This window comes from Hyla sarda, chromosome 4 (genome assembly GCF_029499605.1).
Source record: "Hyla sarda isolate aHylSar1 chromosome 4, aHylSar1.hap1, whole genome shotgun sequence".
Classification (NCBI taxonomy): Eukaryota; Metazoa; Chordata; class Amphibia; order Anura; family Hylidae; genus Hyla; species Hyla sarda.
This window is the reverse complement of record NC_079192.1, coordinates 204,021,563-204,039,896: the sequence shown is the minus strand read 5'-3', so window position 1 is coordinate 204,039,896 and position 18,334 is coordinate 204,021,563. Positions and strand designations below refer to the sequence as shown.

General features: G+C 43.3%; 1 protein-coding gene across 1 annotated transcript in view; it reads right to left on the bottom strand.

Moving 5' to 3' along the window:
- Nucleotides 1-18,334, bottom strand: part of DHTKD1 (dehydrogenase E1 and transketolase domain containing 1) — a 72,769-nt gene that overhangs the window by 47,025 nt on the left and 7,410 nt on the right. Inside the window, exons 2-3 of the mRNA XM_056573321.1 lie at nt 14,790-14,945; nt 1,178-1,389 (exon numbers count right to left, since the gene is read on the bottom strand). Coding sequence (XP_056429296.1) covers nt 1,178-1,389; nt 14,790-14,945 — 368 coding nt within the window. The remainder of the gene's footprint in view (nt 1-1,177; nt 1,390-14,789; nt 14,946-18,334) is intronic.

The following is an 18,334-nucleotide window of genomic DNA, read 5'->3' as shown; positions in this document are numbered from 1 at the left end:
AGCATGACTACCATTAGGTACCGGGATGAGATCCTCAGACCCCATGTGAGACCATATACTGGTGCAGTTGGCCCTGGGTTCCTCGTAACGCAAGACAATACTAGACCTCATGTCGCTGGAGTGTGTCAGCAGGTCCTGCAAGAGGAAGGCATCGATGCTATGGACTGGCCCACCCGTTCCCCAGACCTGAATCCGACCGAGCACATCTGGGACATCATGTCTCGCTCCATCCACCAAAGCTGCACCACAGACTGTCCAGAAGTTGGCGGATGCTTTAGTCCAGTCCGCTTGCCCAGGCATTGTAGGGAGGTCATTCGGGCATGTGGAGGCCACACACACTACTGAGCCTCATTTTGACTTGTTTAAAAAAGTAAATCTGTCAGCAGTATCACCTGCACTAAAGCTGTCACACAGGCTTGTAGTGTGGGTGATGCTGATCATAACGATACCCACGGCGTCCAGATTCACCCAGCCGTTCTGCAGCAACTCTCTTTCTTCCTCTTTATGCAAATGAGGGCCTTGGGGCATGGGTGGAGCTCCGAACAGAGCAAGGGGCAAGCTGACATCATCTTCGCCGGGCGGGCACTCCACCCAGCTCATTAATATTCATAACCCCCCCTCCCTGCTCTTGCGGCCCGTGTTAGTGTAAGGCGCATGCGCCACTTCTCTCCCTGCTCTTGTGCTGCCTGTTAGTGTACGGCTCTATGCCTCAAGGCCCTCACTTGCATTAAAAGAGAAAAAAGCGAATTGCGGTGGAACGGCTGGACGAATCTGGCCGGCGTGAATATCGTTTTGATCGGCATCACCCACACTACAAGCTGTGTAACAGCTTTAGTGCGGCTGATACTGCTGACAGATTTCCTTTAATGAAATTACATCAAAGTTGGATCAGCCTGTAGTGGGGTTTTCCACTTTGATTTTTAGTGTGACTCCATATCCAGACCTCCATGGGTTGATAAATTTAATTTCCATTGATAATTTTTGTGTCATTTTGTTGTCAGCACATTCAACTATGTAAAGTATATCATACGATTAGTTCATTCATTCAGACCTAGGATGTGGTATTTTAGTGTTCCCTTAATTTTTTTGAGCAGTGTATGTTAAATTTCACATAATGCATTACTTTAAAACTATTTATCTTTGTGTTAAAATCCCTTTAAGGTTTACAGCGATTTACCTGACATTCAATCATTAGCTGTGCCAGATGTTTCTTCTCTTCTGTAGAAAATGTCTCCCATTTCAATTCTTCAAATCTTCTGGAGAACCATTCCTGTTCTTCTAGGTTTTGTAACTGGCTTGTTTCAATAGATATTTGTCCACAGTATGTGTGATCAAGGTATGCCAAAACATCTTCAAGTGTTGCTTCTTCCTTTCCTATATTTAATAAGCCTGTTTGCAGGAAGTGATACATATAATACTTAAATGCCCACTTTCACTAATTTTTTTTTTGTTCAATACAATAGAGCACTATAAAATAAGTATATCTGTAAATACATTCAATAATTTTTTTCATAAATTTTACTTACAAATTGCTTGTACAAAAGTGGCCACTAGGTGTCCTCACAAAAGAAGACCACGCTGATCTCTGCCCATCGCTATATAAAAAACTGACAGTGGCAAAACTCCTGGTCTGTCAGAATATAGGAAGTAAGGGCAGGCTTTAGAAGGCTCTGTGCATGCTCCCGGCCTGTCACTTAGCACAAGGAGAAACAGAGGGAAGCCTGTATTCCCGCATTGGGAGCTGCGCTGCAGCTGCTCATCCGTCACAGGTACTGCCTGGGGCTATAGCGCTATCCCAGTCAGAGTATACGACTGGCTGGGATTTGTAATCCCATTATGCAATATGTAAGATAAGCGGAGGATTATATATATATATTCCTCTGCTCCTCTTTCATATTGCATAAGATATTGTCTGTAGGGGACAACAAATCCCAGCCAGTTGTGCAGCAGAGGATAATAGCCGGTAATTGCTCACCGGTAATTCAAATTCCTCGTAGTCACGACAGCACCACCAGAGAGATGGACTCCTCCCCCAGGGACAGGAAACCTAGAGCATAGGTAAAAGGACTCTCCTGCTTTCCTAGAGCTGTTCGGGATGCTGCAATTTCACTGAAAAACTGCTGGGTTTAATTGCCACTCTCCCTGTCGAACTTGATGCCTGCTCAAGTAGTCTGCCCTGATGTTTAAAAGCTCTCACTTCAAATGGATAGCTGAGATGGATTTTAAGGCAAGACAAGACGCTCATATTATACTTTTTACTTCTTTTACTGAACTCAGCAGCAAATAGATACTGGATGTATTAAAGAAAATGTTTTACATATAAAGTGCATATAAATGTAATATCTAGGATGCAACCTAGTGTGCTGCAATACCACAACAACCAATCAGCCCACAGCATATGTCATATAGGTAACTTCTTTGCTGCTCAGCAGTCAGTTAGGATAAATATAATTTTGCTCCACATAACATTTTAGTTTTTTTTATCATTCTCTAAAAAATATTTATTTTCATTAAATTATTTTTTATTTTTTATATTCATACTATTTAATTTATATATACTTTATTTTTTATTTTATCCTCATATCGTCTTTATTTCCCATAAATTTCAATATTCTTTCTACCATTATTTCATTTTTCTTATCCTTCATATATTCCCCCTTTTTTTGTCAATTTTTCTTGTGATTTTCTCTCCATTTTGTACATTTCATTTTACCATTATTGTTAAAAAAAAAAAAAAAAAAACTCATCTTACCTCTCATATTCCTTTATTATCTTCTCTCGGCTTATCCCCGCATCTTCTGATTTTCCCGACATCCTCTATCTTTTATTCTGCTGCTTACCATATATTTAGCTCCATAAGACTCACCTAGGTTTTAGAGGAGGAGAACGAGAAAAAAAATATTCTGAACCAAACCCCCCTTGCGGCCAGCAGGACCCCCCCCCCCTCCCTTGTGGCCAGCAGGACCCCCCCCCCCCCCTCCCTTGAGGCCAGCAGGACCCCCCTTGTAGTTGCTTACCGGTATATCACTACCGTTGCCCTGTTCTGCCATCCGCATAATGGAGTAGCAAGTGACACACACGTCACTCTGCTTCCTCCGTAGAGTTACGCTGGGTGCAGGGGAGTGACGTGTGTGTCACATGCTCCTCTATAAGACTCCATTATGCGGACAGGAGAACGGGACAGCTGCAGTAAAGAGGATGGAAGAACAGGGCAGCGGCGTGAATCAGAGGCAGCAGAGTACTTCGCCGTACAGACCCAGGAGCAGGTAAGCTTAGCAGCCTCCCCTGCACTTCATTCGCACACACATTCGCTCCTTAAGACGCACAGACATTTCCTTCCCACTTTTGGGGGAGAAAAAGTGCGTCTTATGGAACAAAAAATACGTACTCTATTCACTAGTCTTCTCTTTTATCCCACTGCGTCACAGCCGCCATCTTCTCTCGTCCGAGGTAATCTCCTGTCAGGTTTCGGAGGGCTTCTGACATTTTCCTCAGAGTGTCAGAGCCGGCCAGACACGCTACAGTATCGCTACTATATCCTTATGTATCGTCTTCTCACAATAAATTTTGTTTTCATTTTTTCATTTCTTATCCTGTGCTGCCACCTTGTGGCGTTTAATTGTATTTCACTACATTATTTTCAAAGGTTTTTCTACACACATTCTTTAATGCATTATTTTATATATTAATTAATTAAATAAATTTATTTATTAACTTATTTATTTAATTTTTTACCAATTAATTTTTACTTGACCCATTTAATTAATTAAATTGATTGCTTAGTTCATTCACATATATTTATTATTTACCTTAATTTTACACAGTATATACCTATGATAAACTCCCTTTGTTTTACCTACCATGTCTGAAGAAAATAGAGGAATTATTAAGGATCCTGCTTCCCAGGACCACCTGCAATCCATGGTGGACGACTCTGTAGCCAGATCTGTCCACTCTGCTGTGCAATCAGCAGTATCTGTTTTACAACAATTGCAAAATCTATTTCCATGGTGTTGCAACACACTAACCCTCAAGATACTGGGGCTTTACTTTTCCTCACCCCTTCAGACGAATTTGGTCTCCCAAAGAATCTGTTTCTGACCTCGCCAGGGGACTTAAAGATCCAGGGAAGGCTAAATGTAAAAAACATCAAACATCTGGCGGCCCTTATTCCTCTAAGGTTACAAAAATCCATTCAGGAGCCCGCCAATCTTCTGATAAACCTCAAAAAATTGACTCTCATCCTACCAGTGGTTCTAACCCACCACATGTCTCACCCTCAGCCCGTGAGGAGGTCCAGATAATTAGAGCTCAGAAATCCACCTTTCGGTCAAAACCTGACTCCTTCAGAGACACTTCCTCTGATGAATCAGTAGATTCTGATATTGCAGAGGTGGAGGCGATAACATACGTCTGAGGAAGGTGGTGATGACCACGATGACCCTGTGACACAGGAAGACACTACTATGGGCGATTCAGGAGACCCCTTTTTCGACCCTTCTTTAAATTTGCCATCCTCGCTCTGGAGAATGGCTTCCTGATCGTAAAGTGGCAGAATACATAAACAATTGTTTAAAAAAAAAAAAAAGTGGCAGAATACCGGTCAATAAAAGTTTAGACAGGGCCTCACGAAACAAACTTAAAGCTGAATGCCCTCGTCCTACTCTACTCCATAACTCATCAGCTACTCCTGAATTAGACCCCCTTTTCACAAAATTTTTGTTTAAAACAGGTAAAAAAACAGAGTTTTAAAGCTTGCCAGGACAAGCTTATGGATTTATCAGGACCCATCACCAAAATCCTGGATCTAATAATAAGAGGTTACTAATAACAATAGACCTGTTGACACTGAAACCCTTAGGGGTTGGGCTCTAAGAGCTGTCTGTCTTTTCGGCAATGCCAACTCGGCACTTTCTACTGAGCGAAAACACATTTTAAGGAAAATTTACCCCCAATTAACAAACCTCGTCTCTACTGAACCTCCCAACCCTACCATGGGTTTGTTATTTGGGGATGAATTCATAAGGGAAATTAATAAATATGTAGGCATTTTCTTTTTATTGAGCAAGGCACAAATCTCCATGAAAAAAGTATTTTCCCCCAAAAAATTTGGGGAAGGCCGGATGAGGACGGAGCCGCTTTTCCGGCTGAACCTCCCAATTCAGAAAACAGAATAGAGGCTTCTACCCTCCACCACAACCTCAATTTGCAGGACCCTCCTCTGCTCCCCCACCTTTCTTCCCATACAGGGGCAGGCCATGGCATTCTCGAGATCAGAGACGATATCCCCGTTCCAGACCACCTAGAGGTAAGTCCAACCCTATATTCTTCCCTAGATATTCCACTGGGCGGAAGACTCCTACATTTTTCAAAAAATTGGAGTATGATTAAATCCGACTCATGGATTTTAAACACTGTCATGGGTTACTAAATAGAATTGGATGGGAGGAGCAACAAATTCTATCTCCCTCATCCCATTCAATTCTCCCTATCAGCCAAGAATCTCATAGATCTAGAAGTACAGGACCTTCTTTCAAAGAAGGCAATTATTCCTGTACCTATGCATTCAACATGATTCCTAAGCAATCCTTTCTTGGTCAAAACGAAAGATGGAGGTCACAGACCTGTAATCAACTTAAGAATCCTCAACAACTTAGTAGTTTATCAACACTTCAAAATGGAAAGAATTCACGTTCTAAGAGACATTTTATTAAAAGACGACTGGTTAATCAAAATAGACTTAATAGATGCTTATCTTACAGTCCCGATTCATCCTTTATCCCAAAGCTTCCTCCAATTTCTTTGGAAAAATCAAAAGCGGCAATTCACTTGTCTCCCATTCGGTCTCTCGTCGGCCCCTTGGTGCTTCACAAAACTTTCGAAGTCAGTAATTGCATCCGTCAGAGGTCGCAGGGTTTGTCTTATCTATCTCGGCAACATTCTTCTCATGGCGCATTCAAAAGATCTTTTTTTGCTTCACATGGATTGGACTTTATCTCTCTCCTAACTCACCTGGGTTTTCTCATCAAACTTTAAAAAAAAAATCAGTTCTTATTCTATCTAAAGAACTGGAATTTCTGGGCTTCATGATCAATACTCAATTAACCACATTGAGTCTTCCCCCCAGGAAATTGAAAACCATTCGGAAAGAGATTCGTCAAATTCTCCGCAAAGATCTGATCTCTCTGAGAACAATAGCCCGTACAGTGGACTTTCTTGCAGCCTCCATTCAGGCCATATTCCCCACTCCTTTTCACTACAGAGCTCTCCAATGATTGAAGATTTGCCACTTAAGAGAAGGTCTCTGTTATTCCGACGAAATTCATCTCTCTTCCAAAGCCAAAGAGGAACTTCTTTGGTGGCTTTCTCACATGGAATCTTGGAACGGAAAAACAATACTTCACCCGAATCTGGATAACATTATAGAATCCAATGAGAGTCTCACCAGCTGGGGCGCTCACTGTGGTCCCCTTTCTACCAGAGGGAAATGGTCTCCCTCAGAATCCCTTCTCCACATAAATTGCCTAGAACTTTTAGCGAAATTTTTCGCCTGAAAGTTTTGCAAAAAATTTCCTCCCATTGTTGTATCCTTCTTCGCATGAACAACATATCTGCTGTCCAATACAATCAATTGTTTGGGAGGTACGAATTCCAAAATTCATGCAGGTTTTGTCAAGGATTTCTGGCATTTTTGTCTGGACAGGAATATTGTCCTGAAAGCGGAATATCTCCCAGGGATTTCCAATTCCAAAGCGGATTGGTACTCTCGTTACCTTACAGCGATTGGAAACTTCATCCTCCAACTTTTCAGATGATCAACACATTGGACCTATTCGCTTCCCGTCTCAACACTCAACTTCCCCTTTTCTTCAGTTGGCGTCCAGATCCAGAAGCCCTAGGTGTAGATGCCTTTCTCCAATTTTCAATTCTTTACGCCTTTCCCCCTTTCAATCTCATTCCTCAGTTTCTCTTCCAAACCTCAACTCAGAAAGCCACACTGGTTCTAATCATTCCACTTTGGCCAACCAAATCCTGGTTTCCTCAAATCTTACGTCTTCTCATAGATTTTCCATGAATTCTTCCAATTCGCAAGGGAATTGTCATCCTTTATGTCCGATCAACTACCTCTAGTCACTTGGTTGATCTCGGATCAACAAGACCTGACCTACAATTTTCTCAATCAACTAAAGACATCCTTTCAGATGCCTGGGCCCCGGGTACCAAACCAGCTTACCGATCGGCCTGGAGACTTTGCATTGGTGCAATCAGCGGGATTTGGCTCCCTTACGAGCACCTCTCTTTCACATCTTAAATTCCCTTTCTGCATCTTATGATGGTAAGGCCTAAAGAACTATCAATCTTTATCATCCTGAAATTTCATCCCAAAATTTCCCTATAGACTCTACTTTAATCTGTCAATTACTCAAAGGCATTCGCTTCCGACGTCCTCCTTTGCCTAGATACTCTTCCACTTGGGATGTCAATATCATTCTAAATATGTTCACCTCTTGGGATGACAATGATTCAGTCTCTAAAACATCTCAATTAAACTCACAGTTCTTCTCTATCTTATTTCAATTAAACTACCAAACTCTTCCAATCAGGCGCTTCTCTCTCTGATTTATTAAAGGCCGCTAATTGGTCCTCTGATTCCACTTTTAAAACATTTTATTTTAAACCTGAATCCCATGTATCTATGATTCTATTATAATTTTCATGTGAATGTATATTATATATTATTTCCTGTTAGTTATATATGCCTAGCTTTAAACTAGCATAATATGAGCACCTTGTCTTGCCTTAAAATTGGAAATTTTCCTATCCTTGGTGACGGAAAATTTAGTATTTAATAAAGACAAGATGCGAGTATTATCCCCCCCCTTCTTCTTAAAACCCATCCCCATAACCCTTTATTTTTCTCTTTGTTCCAACAGCTCAACAATGATGTCTTTAAAGATAATATCATTAGACTATCACTTCTAGTTGTACCCTGCCCATTAATTATGGATACTGCAGCAGTGTTATCTAAAAGTATCCTAAAATCCTGGTTTTTAATCAGGGATGTGGAATTTCTATCGCCCGACGCCCCGGACTAGCAGTTTTGGGCGCCGGGCAGGTGAATTTGTCCGGCCCTTAGCCCGGCTTCGGGCAAGCAGGGCCGGACCTGACAAGTGCGGCGGATCTGCAGTCTGTATGGAGCGGGCAGGAGTCGGGAGCCCGCTCCATACAGACTGCAGATCCGAAGCAGAGCAGGGGAGATAGAAGCTGTGTATGTGTCTTCTCTCCCCTGCTCTACAGACGTGCGGGGGGAGAGGCTTATGTCTCACCGTGCAGACCTGCGTCCTCTGCCTTCACTCCCCCCAGCTGTAGCTTCGGAGAGCTGAGGGGAGGAGGCGCGTCTGCGCGGGGAGATGTATGCGGCGCTCTGCAGTATGTATGGAGCGGGCTCCGGACTCGTGCCCGCTCCATACTCTGCAGCCCCCGGCTGTTCTCAGTAGCCGGGGGCCGCCGTTAACAGCCAGCATGCGGCGATCGCCGCGGCTGGCTATTAACCCTTTAGATCGCCGCTGTCAAAGCTGACAGCGGCGTCTAAAGCCTGGGTTCTCAACCTGGGGTACGCGAAAACGCTGACAAATACCAGGCATGCATTGGCCAGTATTTGTCAGCGCATAGCCGCAGCAGCTCACTGTACAGTAGCGCGGCCAGAGATGCGGCCGGGGCTACTGTAAGTGAGCTGCGTGGTTGCCAGGGAGACGTGTGGCCTCCCCTGACGTTGCGCGGAGTTGCCGCACAGCGCAGGGGGACGTCACACGTCAGTGCGGCCCTGTGGAACATCCCGTGAAGCAGCAGGCAACGGGACCACAGGACGCCAGGTAAACAACTGTATGGTACAGGGGGGGGGGGAACTGTATGGGACGGAGCACAAGGCATTAAGATGGAGGGGGAGAGGGATAATGGCGGAGGGGGGGGGGGGGTAATAAAGCACAAGGCATTGAAATTTTATGTCTTGTGCTTTATTACTCCCCTCTCCCCTTCCATCTTAATCCCCTTGCACCAGTCCCCCCTTTTGCCATATCCGGATTAAGGGGATTAATATGGAGGGGGGAAAATGACAAAAGGGGATCAGAGGGAGGGGGGAATAATGACACAAGGGGATTAATATGGAGGAGGGGGGGGATTGATCCCCCCCCTCCATCTTAATCCCCTTGTGTTATTATTCCTCCGCCATCTTAATCCCCTTGTGCTATTATTCCCCCTCCATCTTAATCCCTTTGTGCTATTATTATCCAACATGGCAAAAGGGGATCAGAGGGAGGGGGGAATTATCAAACCCCCCCCCCCTCCATATTAATCCCCCTGTATCATTATTCCCCCTCCTCCATCTTAATCCCCTTGTTCCATATTGGATAATAATGGCACAAGGGGATAAAGATGGAGGGGGAATAATGGTAAAAGGGAATCAGAGGGAGGTGGGAATTGTGGGACAGGGGGAGTAAGACGGAGGGGGAATAATAGCACAAGGGGATTAAGATGGAGAAGGGATGCATTAGTATCAAGGTAAGAACACGCCTTTTGTCTGCGGGTACCCCTCGCTCGCAAGTTCCGCGTGAGGGGGTACCCGTGGACATACTTTCAGGCCTTGGGGGTATGGTCGCTGAAAAGGTTGAGAACCACTGGTCTAAAGGGACATGTGAATGCAATCCCTGGGGGTCTAGGGGGGTGGATTACCCCCCCCACAGCGCGATCGCAGGGGGGCGATCCACTATGGAGGTAGCCGGAGGACTTACCTCTGCTTCCTCCTGTCCCGGCTCTGTCATTGATAGATCCTGGCTGGACCAGACTCTATCAATGGATCACAGAGCGCACAGATCAATGGAGTTCAATAGAATCTATTCATCTGTCTGAGGAATCTAATGATTCCTCATAAGTCTAATAAAGTGTAAAAGAAAAAAAAAAGTTTTAATAAAAGTTTGAAAGACACCCAGTGGTCTTCAAACGGTGCCCCTCCAGATGTTACAAAACTACAATTCCCAGCATGCCAGGACAGCCGTTGGCTGTCCGGGCATGCTGGGAGTTGTAGTTTTGCAACATCTGGAGGGCCACAGTTTGAAGACCGCTGCATTGACCCCTTCCATGTTAAAAGTTCAAATCACCCTTTTCCTATATAAAAGCATGCAAACATAATAAAAATAAACATATTTGGTATCGCTTCGTGTGTAATTGTGCAACCTATTAAAATATAACATTATGTATCCCGTATGGTAAATGTAAAAAAAATACCAAACCACAGATTTGAAATTTTTATAATATCCCAGAAAAAAAGTTAAAACGCGATTAAAAAGTCAGATCAATGCCAAAATGGTACCGATACAAAAAACTGATTATGGCGCAAAAAATTAGCCCTCATACAGCCTGGTATGCGGAAAAAAAATAAAGCTACAGGGGTTAAAAAATGGCAATTAAAAAAATTAGAAAAAGTTCAGAATTAGTAAAACATGATGTAAACTATACAAATCTGGTATCGCTGTAATCAGGCGCCTAAAGTATAAAACTAACATGTTACCTCAACCACAAGGTAAATGGCGCAGAAAAGAAAAACACCAAATCTGCAAAATTATCTTTTACTATTTCAATTTCACTTCCCTAAATATATATATATTTTTTGGTTCAGAGAATACGTTATTGAAAAATTAAAAGGTGTCATTATAGTAGGTAGTTATGGCTATTATAGGGCGAGGAGGAAAAAATCAGAGCGTAAAAGCGAAAATTGGCCGGACAAGTGGATCGTCATGAGGGACAAGTAGATTTTGCTCCATTTTAGTCCCGTGGACAAGTAGTTTTTTATAAAATTTCCACACCCCTGTTAATAGAGGGCCCTAAGGCTTACAAGGCACAAAAAAAATTGCTAACAACTCCTTGTAGTTAGAAGTATGCCTGACCGACATGTCCCAGGAACCATGAAGGTCTCTATCCCCCACATGGGCTAGCATCCGTAGTAACCACCAAGGGTAAATGAACCTTCCAATCTAAACCTCTCTAAACCCTAGAGAAGAAATCACTGACTGAGGTAAAAGGATAACCTTCTCCAATATTTGGCTTTTTTTTTATTAGAAAGAGGTAGGAGTTAAACCCCTCACCTAACTCTTACTGAGGTACTGGAACTAGAGAACCCTTTTTTACTTCTCTTTCTAGGGAGGACTACCCTGCAAGCCCTGACTGACAGTTGGTGATGAGGAATCAAGTGGGTGGCAGGCTGGAGAACTCCAACCGAAGACCGTTCTTTAAAGTATCCCAAACCCAAGAACTTCCAGCTATCTTTTCCCACTCTGGAAAAAATTCTAGCAGCCTGGGATTAGATTTTTTGGGAGGTGGACTCAGGCTGATTAAAGAAAAGTTTTTTTTAAAGAATCTCCACCTGGAAGACTGATCTCTGCTTTTGTTTGGGTACCCCCCCCCCCCTCTCCCCCTAGAACGAAAAGGCCGAGGGTTTTTAGAGGTCTGAGAAAAGGGGAACCCCTTCTCCCTGTTCCCTGCCTTGTCTAGAAGGTCGGAAAGGACTGATCCAAACAAAAGATCCCCCTCACACGGAATTGCACAGAGTTTTACATTTATTGTCTCCTGTCAATTTTTTTTTATCCATAACGCCCTTCAAGCTGAATTTACTAGGGCCCCTGACCTGGCCAACAGTCTCAAAGCATCCAAGGAGGCATCCCATAGAAAGGCAGCAGCCTTCCTAATGGCTGGTAAGGAGGCTAATAGATCCTCGTTAGGGACAAAGGTAGCCCTTGCCTTTAAGAATCTGAGAATCCAGACTGCAACTGATATAAGCTGTTTTTAATAGAAATATAGGCACTAAACACATAAAACTTAGATGTACATGACCAGTTTGAGGTACTGAGTAGAGATGAGCGAACTTACAGTAATTCGATTCGTCACAGATTTCTCGGCGTTTTCTGACTTTAGCCTGCAAAAATTAGTTCAGCTTTCAGGTTCTCCGATGGGCTGGAGACTCTCTCCAAGGACTGTATCCACCTTTTCCAGCCCACCGGAGCACCTGAAAGCTGAACTAATTTATGCAGGCTAAAATCAGCAACTGCCAAGCCGAGAGGTTCGTGATGAATCGAATTACTGGAAGTTCGCTCATCTCTAGTACTGAGTAACCACACAACAGTTTTTTATTTTTTGGGGGATACAAAAGGTACGCTTTAAAGGCATCAAATGTTCAGAAGACAGCACAAGAATGTTGCCAGCTTATCCTGCTGGTTTACTTGGAATGGTCACTTATCCTATTGAGTTGCTCTGAACAAATCTACCTTTGTCCAAATCCACATGCTAAGAAAAAAAAAAAAGTTGGCCAACAGAGCTCATCTTTATGGTCAGCTTTACCAGTGAGGTAATCAGCACTGCAGCCCTCTCAAAGACTGCCACTGCCAAGATATACAAGAAGACAACCCTTTCAAGCTGTCTTACCACCAGCAGCATCATCTGCATGATAGGTCATGAGCGTATGATCGGTGGCAGTCCAACTGATCACAACAGGGGGATCCCATGTTAGTGTGCATTCACACCGCAATTTATGTATACGGCAACAATATGCCGATTTAATAAAACTATAGAGAACCGTATTTCCATTGTCCAGCATGAGAAATCGTACAAAAAAAAAGTAAATTTGGTTTTGTACAGTTTGGCACAATTGCGCTTCAGTCCATTTTTTTTTTGTCCCCCCCCCCCCCCCCCCCAAAAAAAAAAAATAAAGCATCCTACCAAGGTTTTGTCTACTGTATTAAAACCTTATGTTCATCTTATACGGATTATAATAGTACTGCAGTCAATGAGAACCATATAAAACCGTATGTGTATATGGTTTCATATGGTTTTAGCTCATACAGTTTTAATACACCTAAGACGATGTAAGGACTTGCACTGCCACACTTTTTAACTCTACAGCCTGATATAAATAGTTGAGTAGAGCAGTCTACCAACAGGCTGATAGATAGCTGGTAGAAATTATAAAAAATTTTAATTGTTGATAATTTTTTATGGCCAAGTGAAAAAGAGGATGACAAAAGCTTTTCATATAATGTAGATAACAACTATGTATATACCGTATATACTCGAGTATAAGCAGAGTTTTTCAGCACGATTTTTCGTGCTGAAAACACCCCCCCTCGGCTTATACTCGAGTGAACTCTCCACCCGCAGTGGTCTTCAACCTGCGGACCTCCAGAGGTTTCAAAACTACAACTCCCAGCATGCCCGGGCAGCCATCGGCTGTCCGGGCTTGCTGGGAGTTGTAGTTTTGAAACCTCCAGAGGTCCGCAGGTTGAAGACCACTGCGGCCTTCGACATCATCCAGCCCCCTCTCACCACCTTTAGTTCTGTACAGTATTTGCCTCCGCTCGGCGCTGGTCCGGTGCTGCAGGACTGTCCGGAGAGGAGGTCGTCCGGTGGGATAGTGGTTCCGGGCTGCTATCTTCACCGGGAGGCCTCTTCTAAGCGCTTCGGGCCCAGCCCCAGAATAGTCACGTTGCCTTGACGACGACGCAGAGGTACGTTCATTACCAACGTACTTCTGCGTCATCGTCCAGGCAACGCCTCTATTCCGGGCCCGCAGCGCGGAGAAGAGGCGCTCCCAGTGAAGATAGCAGCCCGGAACCACTATCCCACCGGACAACCTCCTCTCCGGACAGCCCTGCAGCACCGGACCAGCGCCGAGCGGAGGCGAGTACTGTACAGAACTAAAGGGGGTGAGAGGGGGCTGGATGATGTCGAAGGCCGCAGTGGTCTTCAACCTGCAGACCTCCGGAGGTTTCAAAACTACAACTCCCAGCAAGCCCGGACAGCCGATGGCTGCCCGGGCTTGCTGGGAGTTGTAGTTTTGAAACCTCTGGAGGTCCGCAGGTTGAAAACCACTGAGGGCGGATGATGACAAGAGGATGATGAAGGGGGGGTGTGGGATGATGAAGGGGGGTGGGGATGATGACAAGGGGATGATGAAGGGGGGGGGGGTGGGATGATGACAAGGGGATGATGAAGGGGGGGGTGTGGGATGATTACAAGGGGATGATGAAGGGGGGTGGGGATGATGACAAGGGGATGATGACAGGTGATGATGATGAGGGTCTGGATGTTGACAGGCGGTGATGATGATGAGGATGTTAATGACGGGGGTCTGGATGATGACAGGGGGGGGGGGATGATGTATTTCCCACCCTAGGCTTATACTCGAGTCAATAACTTTTCCTGGGATTTTGGGTTGAAATTAGGCGCCTCGGCTTATACTCGGGTCGGCTTATACTCGAGTATATACGGTAACTAGGTTATATATTTGCAATATGCATTGGCTAAAAATGTGTATAATTTTTGGGTGAAAAAATACTGTCTTGTGTTTGCAACTATTGTCTGTGTGGAGACAAAATACAGGAAGTGTGGGTGGGACAAGCAGGGCTCTGTGCAGGCTCCTGGATTGCCAATAATCCTGCTGTGTGAGCCGGGAGCGTGTCACAGATCCTCCCTGCACAGAGCTCTGCTTGTCATGCACACTTCCTGGCAATTGCTGCAAGGAAAAGACAGCCAAAAATATACACACTTTTACCCAATGTATATTACAGATGCACATAATGTTATCTAAGTTATATAAAATGTTTTAGTGCAAATGACAGTGCCAACTTAAAAGGTATGAACTACTGAGAACTCAATTTTTTATCAATCCAACTAAAAAAGCACTTTACACATGCAAAGTGCAATATCAGTTCATAGTTTACGACAACAAATGATATCCACTTTACCTGCTGTACGAAAAGGTCCATGAAGAATTTCACTTATTACTTGTATTTCTGGTACCATATCCATAACTGCTTGTCCAGCAAACAATGGATTTATTTTTGCAGCTTTGTGCCCATGTTCACGGTAAGCTGTAAGAAGTCTTTGAAGGCCATGATCCACTGAAAAAAATAAAAAATAAAAGGTTTACATAAAATAAATAAAAATTTAATAAATTATACATAAGCAGACCTTGTGGCCTAACAAAAATGTATCTAATATGGGCACTGTCAGAATCAAAACAATTTTATATGTTGCAAATCTTGGCATACATTTTTATCTCCATTTAATAATAATAATAGCTTATAAAAAAGACAACTAGGTGTACTCATACAATCCAGACCATGGTTCTGTCCGGCTGCAGCGTCATCTGTGTGTCAGCTGAAACACGGAAGCTAGACACAAGCCATGAAACATCTCCATGACCTAGTGAGTAACATATATAAGCATTATTTTTTTTTTTTCTGTGTTTTCAGGTACGCTTTAAAGTATAATGTTTGCCTGAAAGTTAACTGCTTTGTATTGGGGTGAGTTGGCTAAAAAAGGTTAACTTTGTATTGCTGTATATTAGGGCTGCACGATATATCGCAAAGACAATATGGTGAGTGTACAACTTACATCTTCCTATGTCATTTGTGTGGGTCATCCTTAGGCAGTCTTGTAATGCTGGGACTTGTAGTTTTGGAATAGTTGGAGGTAGTGTTTGCTGCCACTACTGCTTCAGCTGTGTGCCTACAGCGTTTGCAAAACTACAACACCCAGAATCCCAAGGCATCCTTTCACTGTTCAGACATGCTTGGAGTTCTAGTTTTGCCACAGCTGGAGGCACATGTTTGGAAAAACTCTGTATTAGAGCAGTGTTGCTGCAGGCTGTGTTCCTCCTGCAGCCTTGTCAATCAGCCATCTTTTGTCCATGACCCTCGGACAGTGACCATTTAAAAGTAATACATTTTAAATATTAATGATTATAACTCCCTGCCAGCACAACCATGCAAGCAAGGAGTAAAATAGGCAAAAGGGAAAGGAAACAGTAACACTTTCCCAGGTACTACCTGTCCCACAGAAGGAAAGGGGAAAAAAACTGTGAGGCTATAAAGTAGTAGGAGTTTGTTCACACTGCGGAATCTCAGCTCGCAGAATTCTGTAAGGGGAGATTCCGTTCTTCCGGCTACGGCCAAAATATTTCAGTGGTAGGAGCGCTCGTCACTGCGCCGTCACCATTGACTGCGTGCAATTCCGCGCAAAGAATGAACATGTGCTTTCTTTGAGAGGAACAATTTCAGCGGCAGAATTGTCCACCGCTGAAATTCCTCAGTGTGAACGGGTCTTGCGGAAGATCCATTCACATTGATATTAAAGTTCACATTGCGTAATTCCGATTCTGGAATTCCATGGGAATTACGTAGTGTGAACATGCCCTAATACTGAACATGTGGTGCAACTAAGGCTGCGTTCACACGGCCGTCTAGATCCGTCCCGTTTTTCTTCCGTCAAAAATAAAAACGGACTTTAAAAATAACCTGACAATTAAGGATGCAAACTGATGTTATCCGTTTGGATCCGTTATTGTTCAGTTAATAAAGAAAAAAAAATTGTTCTGAGCATGCTCATTAGTAAAAACGGTCTTAAAAAAAAAAAAAACGATTGAAAAAACAGATGCAAACACATGACATTTAAGGCTCATCCGCTTTCCATAGACTGTAAAAGTTCAATTTTTTCTTTTTTGATAGAAGAAAAAATACTGCATGTGCCGTTTTTTCTGCCGTCAAAAAACGGAAATGAGTGCAGACAAGTACAAACGGATGTAAAAGGTTTGTAAAAAAATCCCATTGACAGGAATGGGATTTTTTTTTTTTTTTTTTTAACAGTTTTTAATCCATTTACAGCCTGCAAGAACGGAACCGAAACCAGGATGAAAAAGCGGAGACAAACAGCCGGGTAAACGCACCCTAAAGGTTTATCAACACCTGTGAATAGGAAAGGTGGAGGCATTGCCCATAGCAACCAGAGTGCTTCTTAAAATGTTTAAAAAGGCCTCTGGTGCTGCTGAAGAATGTAAAGGAGAGTACATTTCCATATATATAGTTCAGTACATATGACCAATTTTACCACAAAAGGGCTACTACTTTTACAAGGGTACCACACAACTTTGCATTGATTTTTCTCAGTGGTGATAAAGTACAAATGTCAAAAGTGAAACATCAGTGTGGGCTTTCTAAATAGGAAATGTCAACTCAACAGCTTATTGGAAAACGCTACTGTTTAACTATGGTATGTAAAGTCCAAATTCCTGAAGAACTGCTGCTCAAATATCATGAAGAATACAACCGGAACCTTACAAGAGCGACTGAACTCTGGATGTAACATGAAACAAAATGCACTCTAGGGCAAAGACACCAGATGGTCACAAGTGTCACAAGTTTCATGTATAACTGTCAAAAAGTTTTATGCCCGTTTGTTACCTTAACTCAATATAATTATTATAATTAATATATATATATATATATATATATATATATATATATATATATATATATTAGGGATCGACCAATATCGTTTTTTTAGGGCCAATACCGATAATCTGGCCTTTCAGGCTGATAGCCGATAACTTATACCGATATTCCGGTATAAGTTATCGGCTATTTCTCCACCCCCCCCAAAAGCCGCTGCAGATCATTGATTTAAAGCGGGCGCTTTAAATCAATGAACTGCAGCGGTTTTGGTTGAATCAGAGAGCACCGCTGCCACCCGCTTCTCTCCCCCTGCCTGTCCGGGGGTCCTCCCAACCACCGCCGCTGCCCCCCAGCCATCCCCCCCCTATGACCGAATCGCACCGCACCGCACCCCGCCGCTATCCCCCCGCCCACTGCCGCTGCCCCATTGCCTCCCTTATCCCCGGTTTTATAATTACCTGTTCTCGGGGTCCGAGGTCCGCGTTACTTCTGGCTCCCGTCCTGCGCTGTCACTGTGCGCACTGCGTAACGTAGGACGCAGCAGGATCCAGAAGTAGCGCGGGCCCCAGACCCCGGGAACAGGTAATTATAAAACAGAGGATAGGGGAGGCAATGGGGGCGGCGTGCGGTGGGGGACATTATCGGGTTATCGGCAATTACGTAAAAAAATCGTGAATATCGGCCAAACCGATAATCGGTCGATCCCTAATGAATGAATGAATGAATGATTATATATATATATATATATATATATATATATATATATATACATACATACCCTAACACACAGTCAACAGATGACTAGAAGTCATATGTGTGTGTATGAAACAGGTCAAAACTACATGGTCAGAAATATAGCCTGCATCTTATAGAATGGCCCCTGCTGTTTGACAAGATTGAAGCAAACCACCGAAAACCTTTATTTCCTGTGGTTTCACGGTTATAAATTTACCAGCTTCTGCTTGCACTATTTCAGGTCATAATATTCAGTGGTCTATTCTCCTACACAAAGTTTTAAATATTATTATTACAGTACTTTTTTTTCACCCATTGTTTTG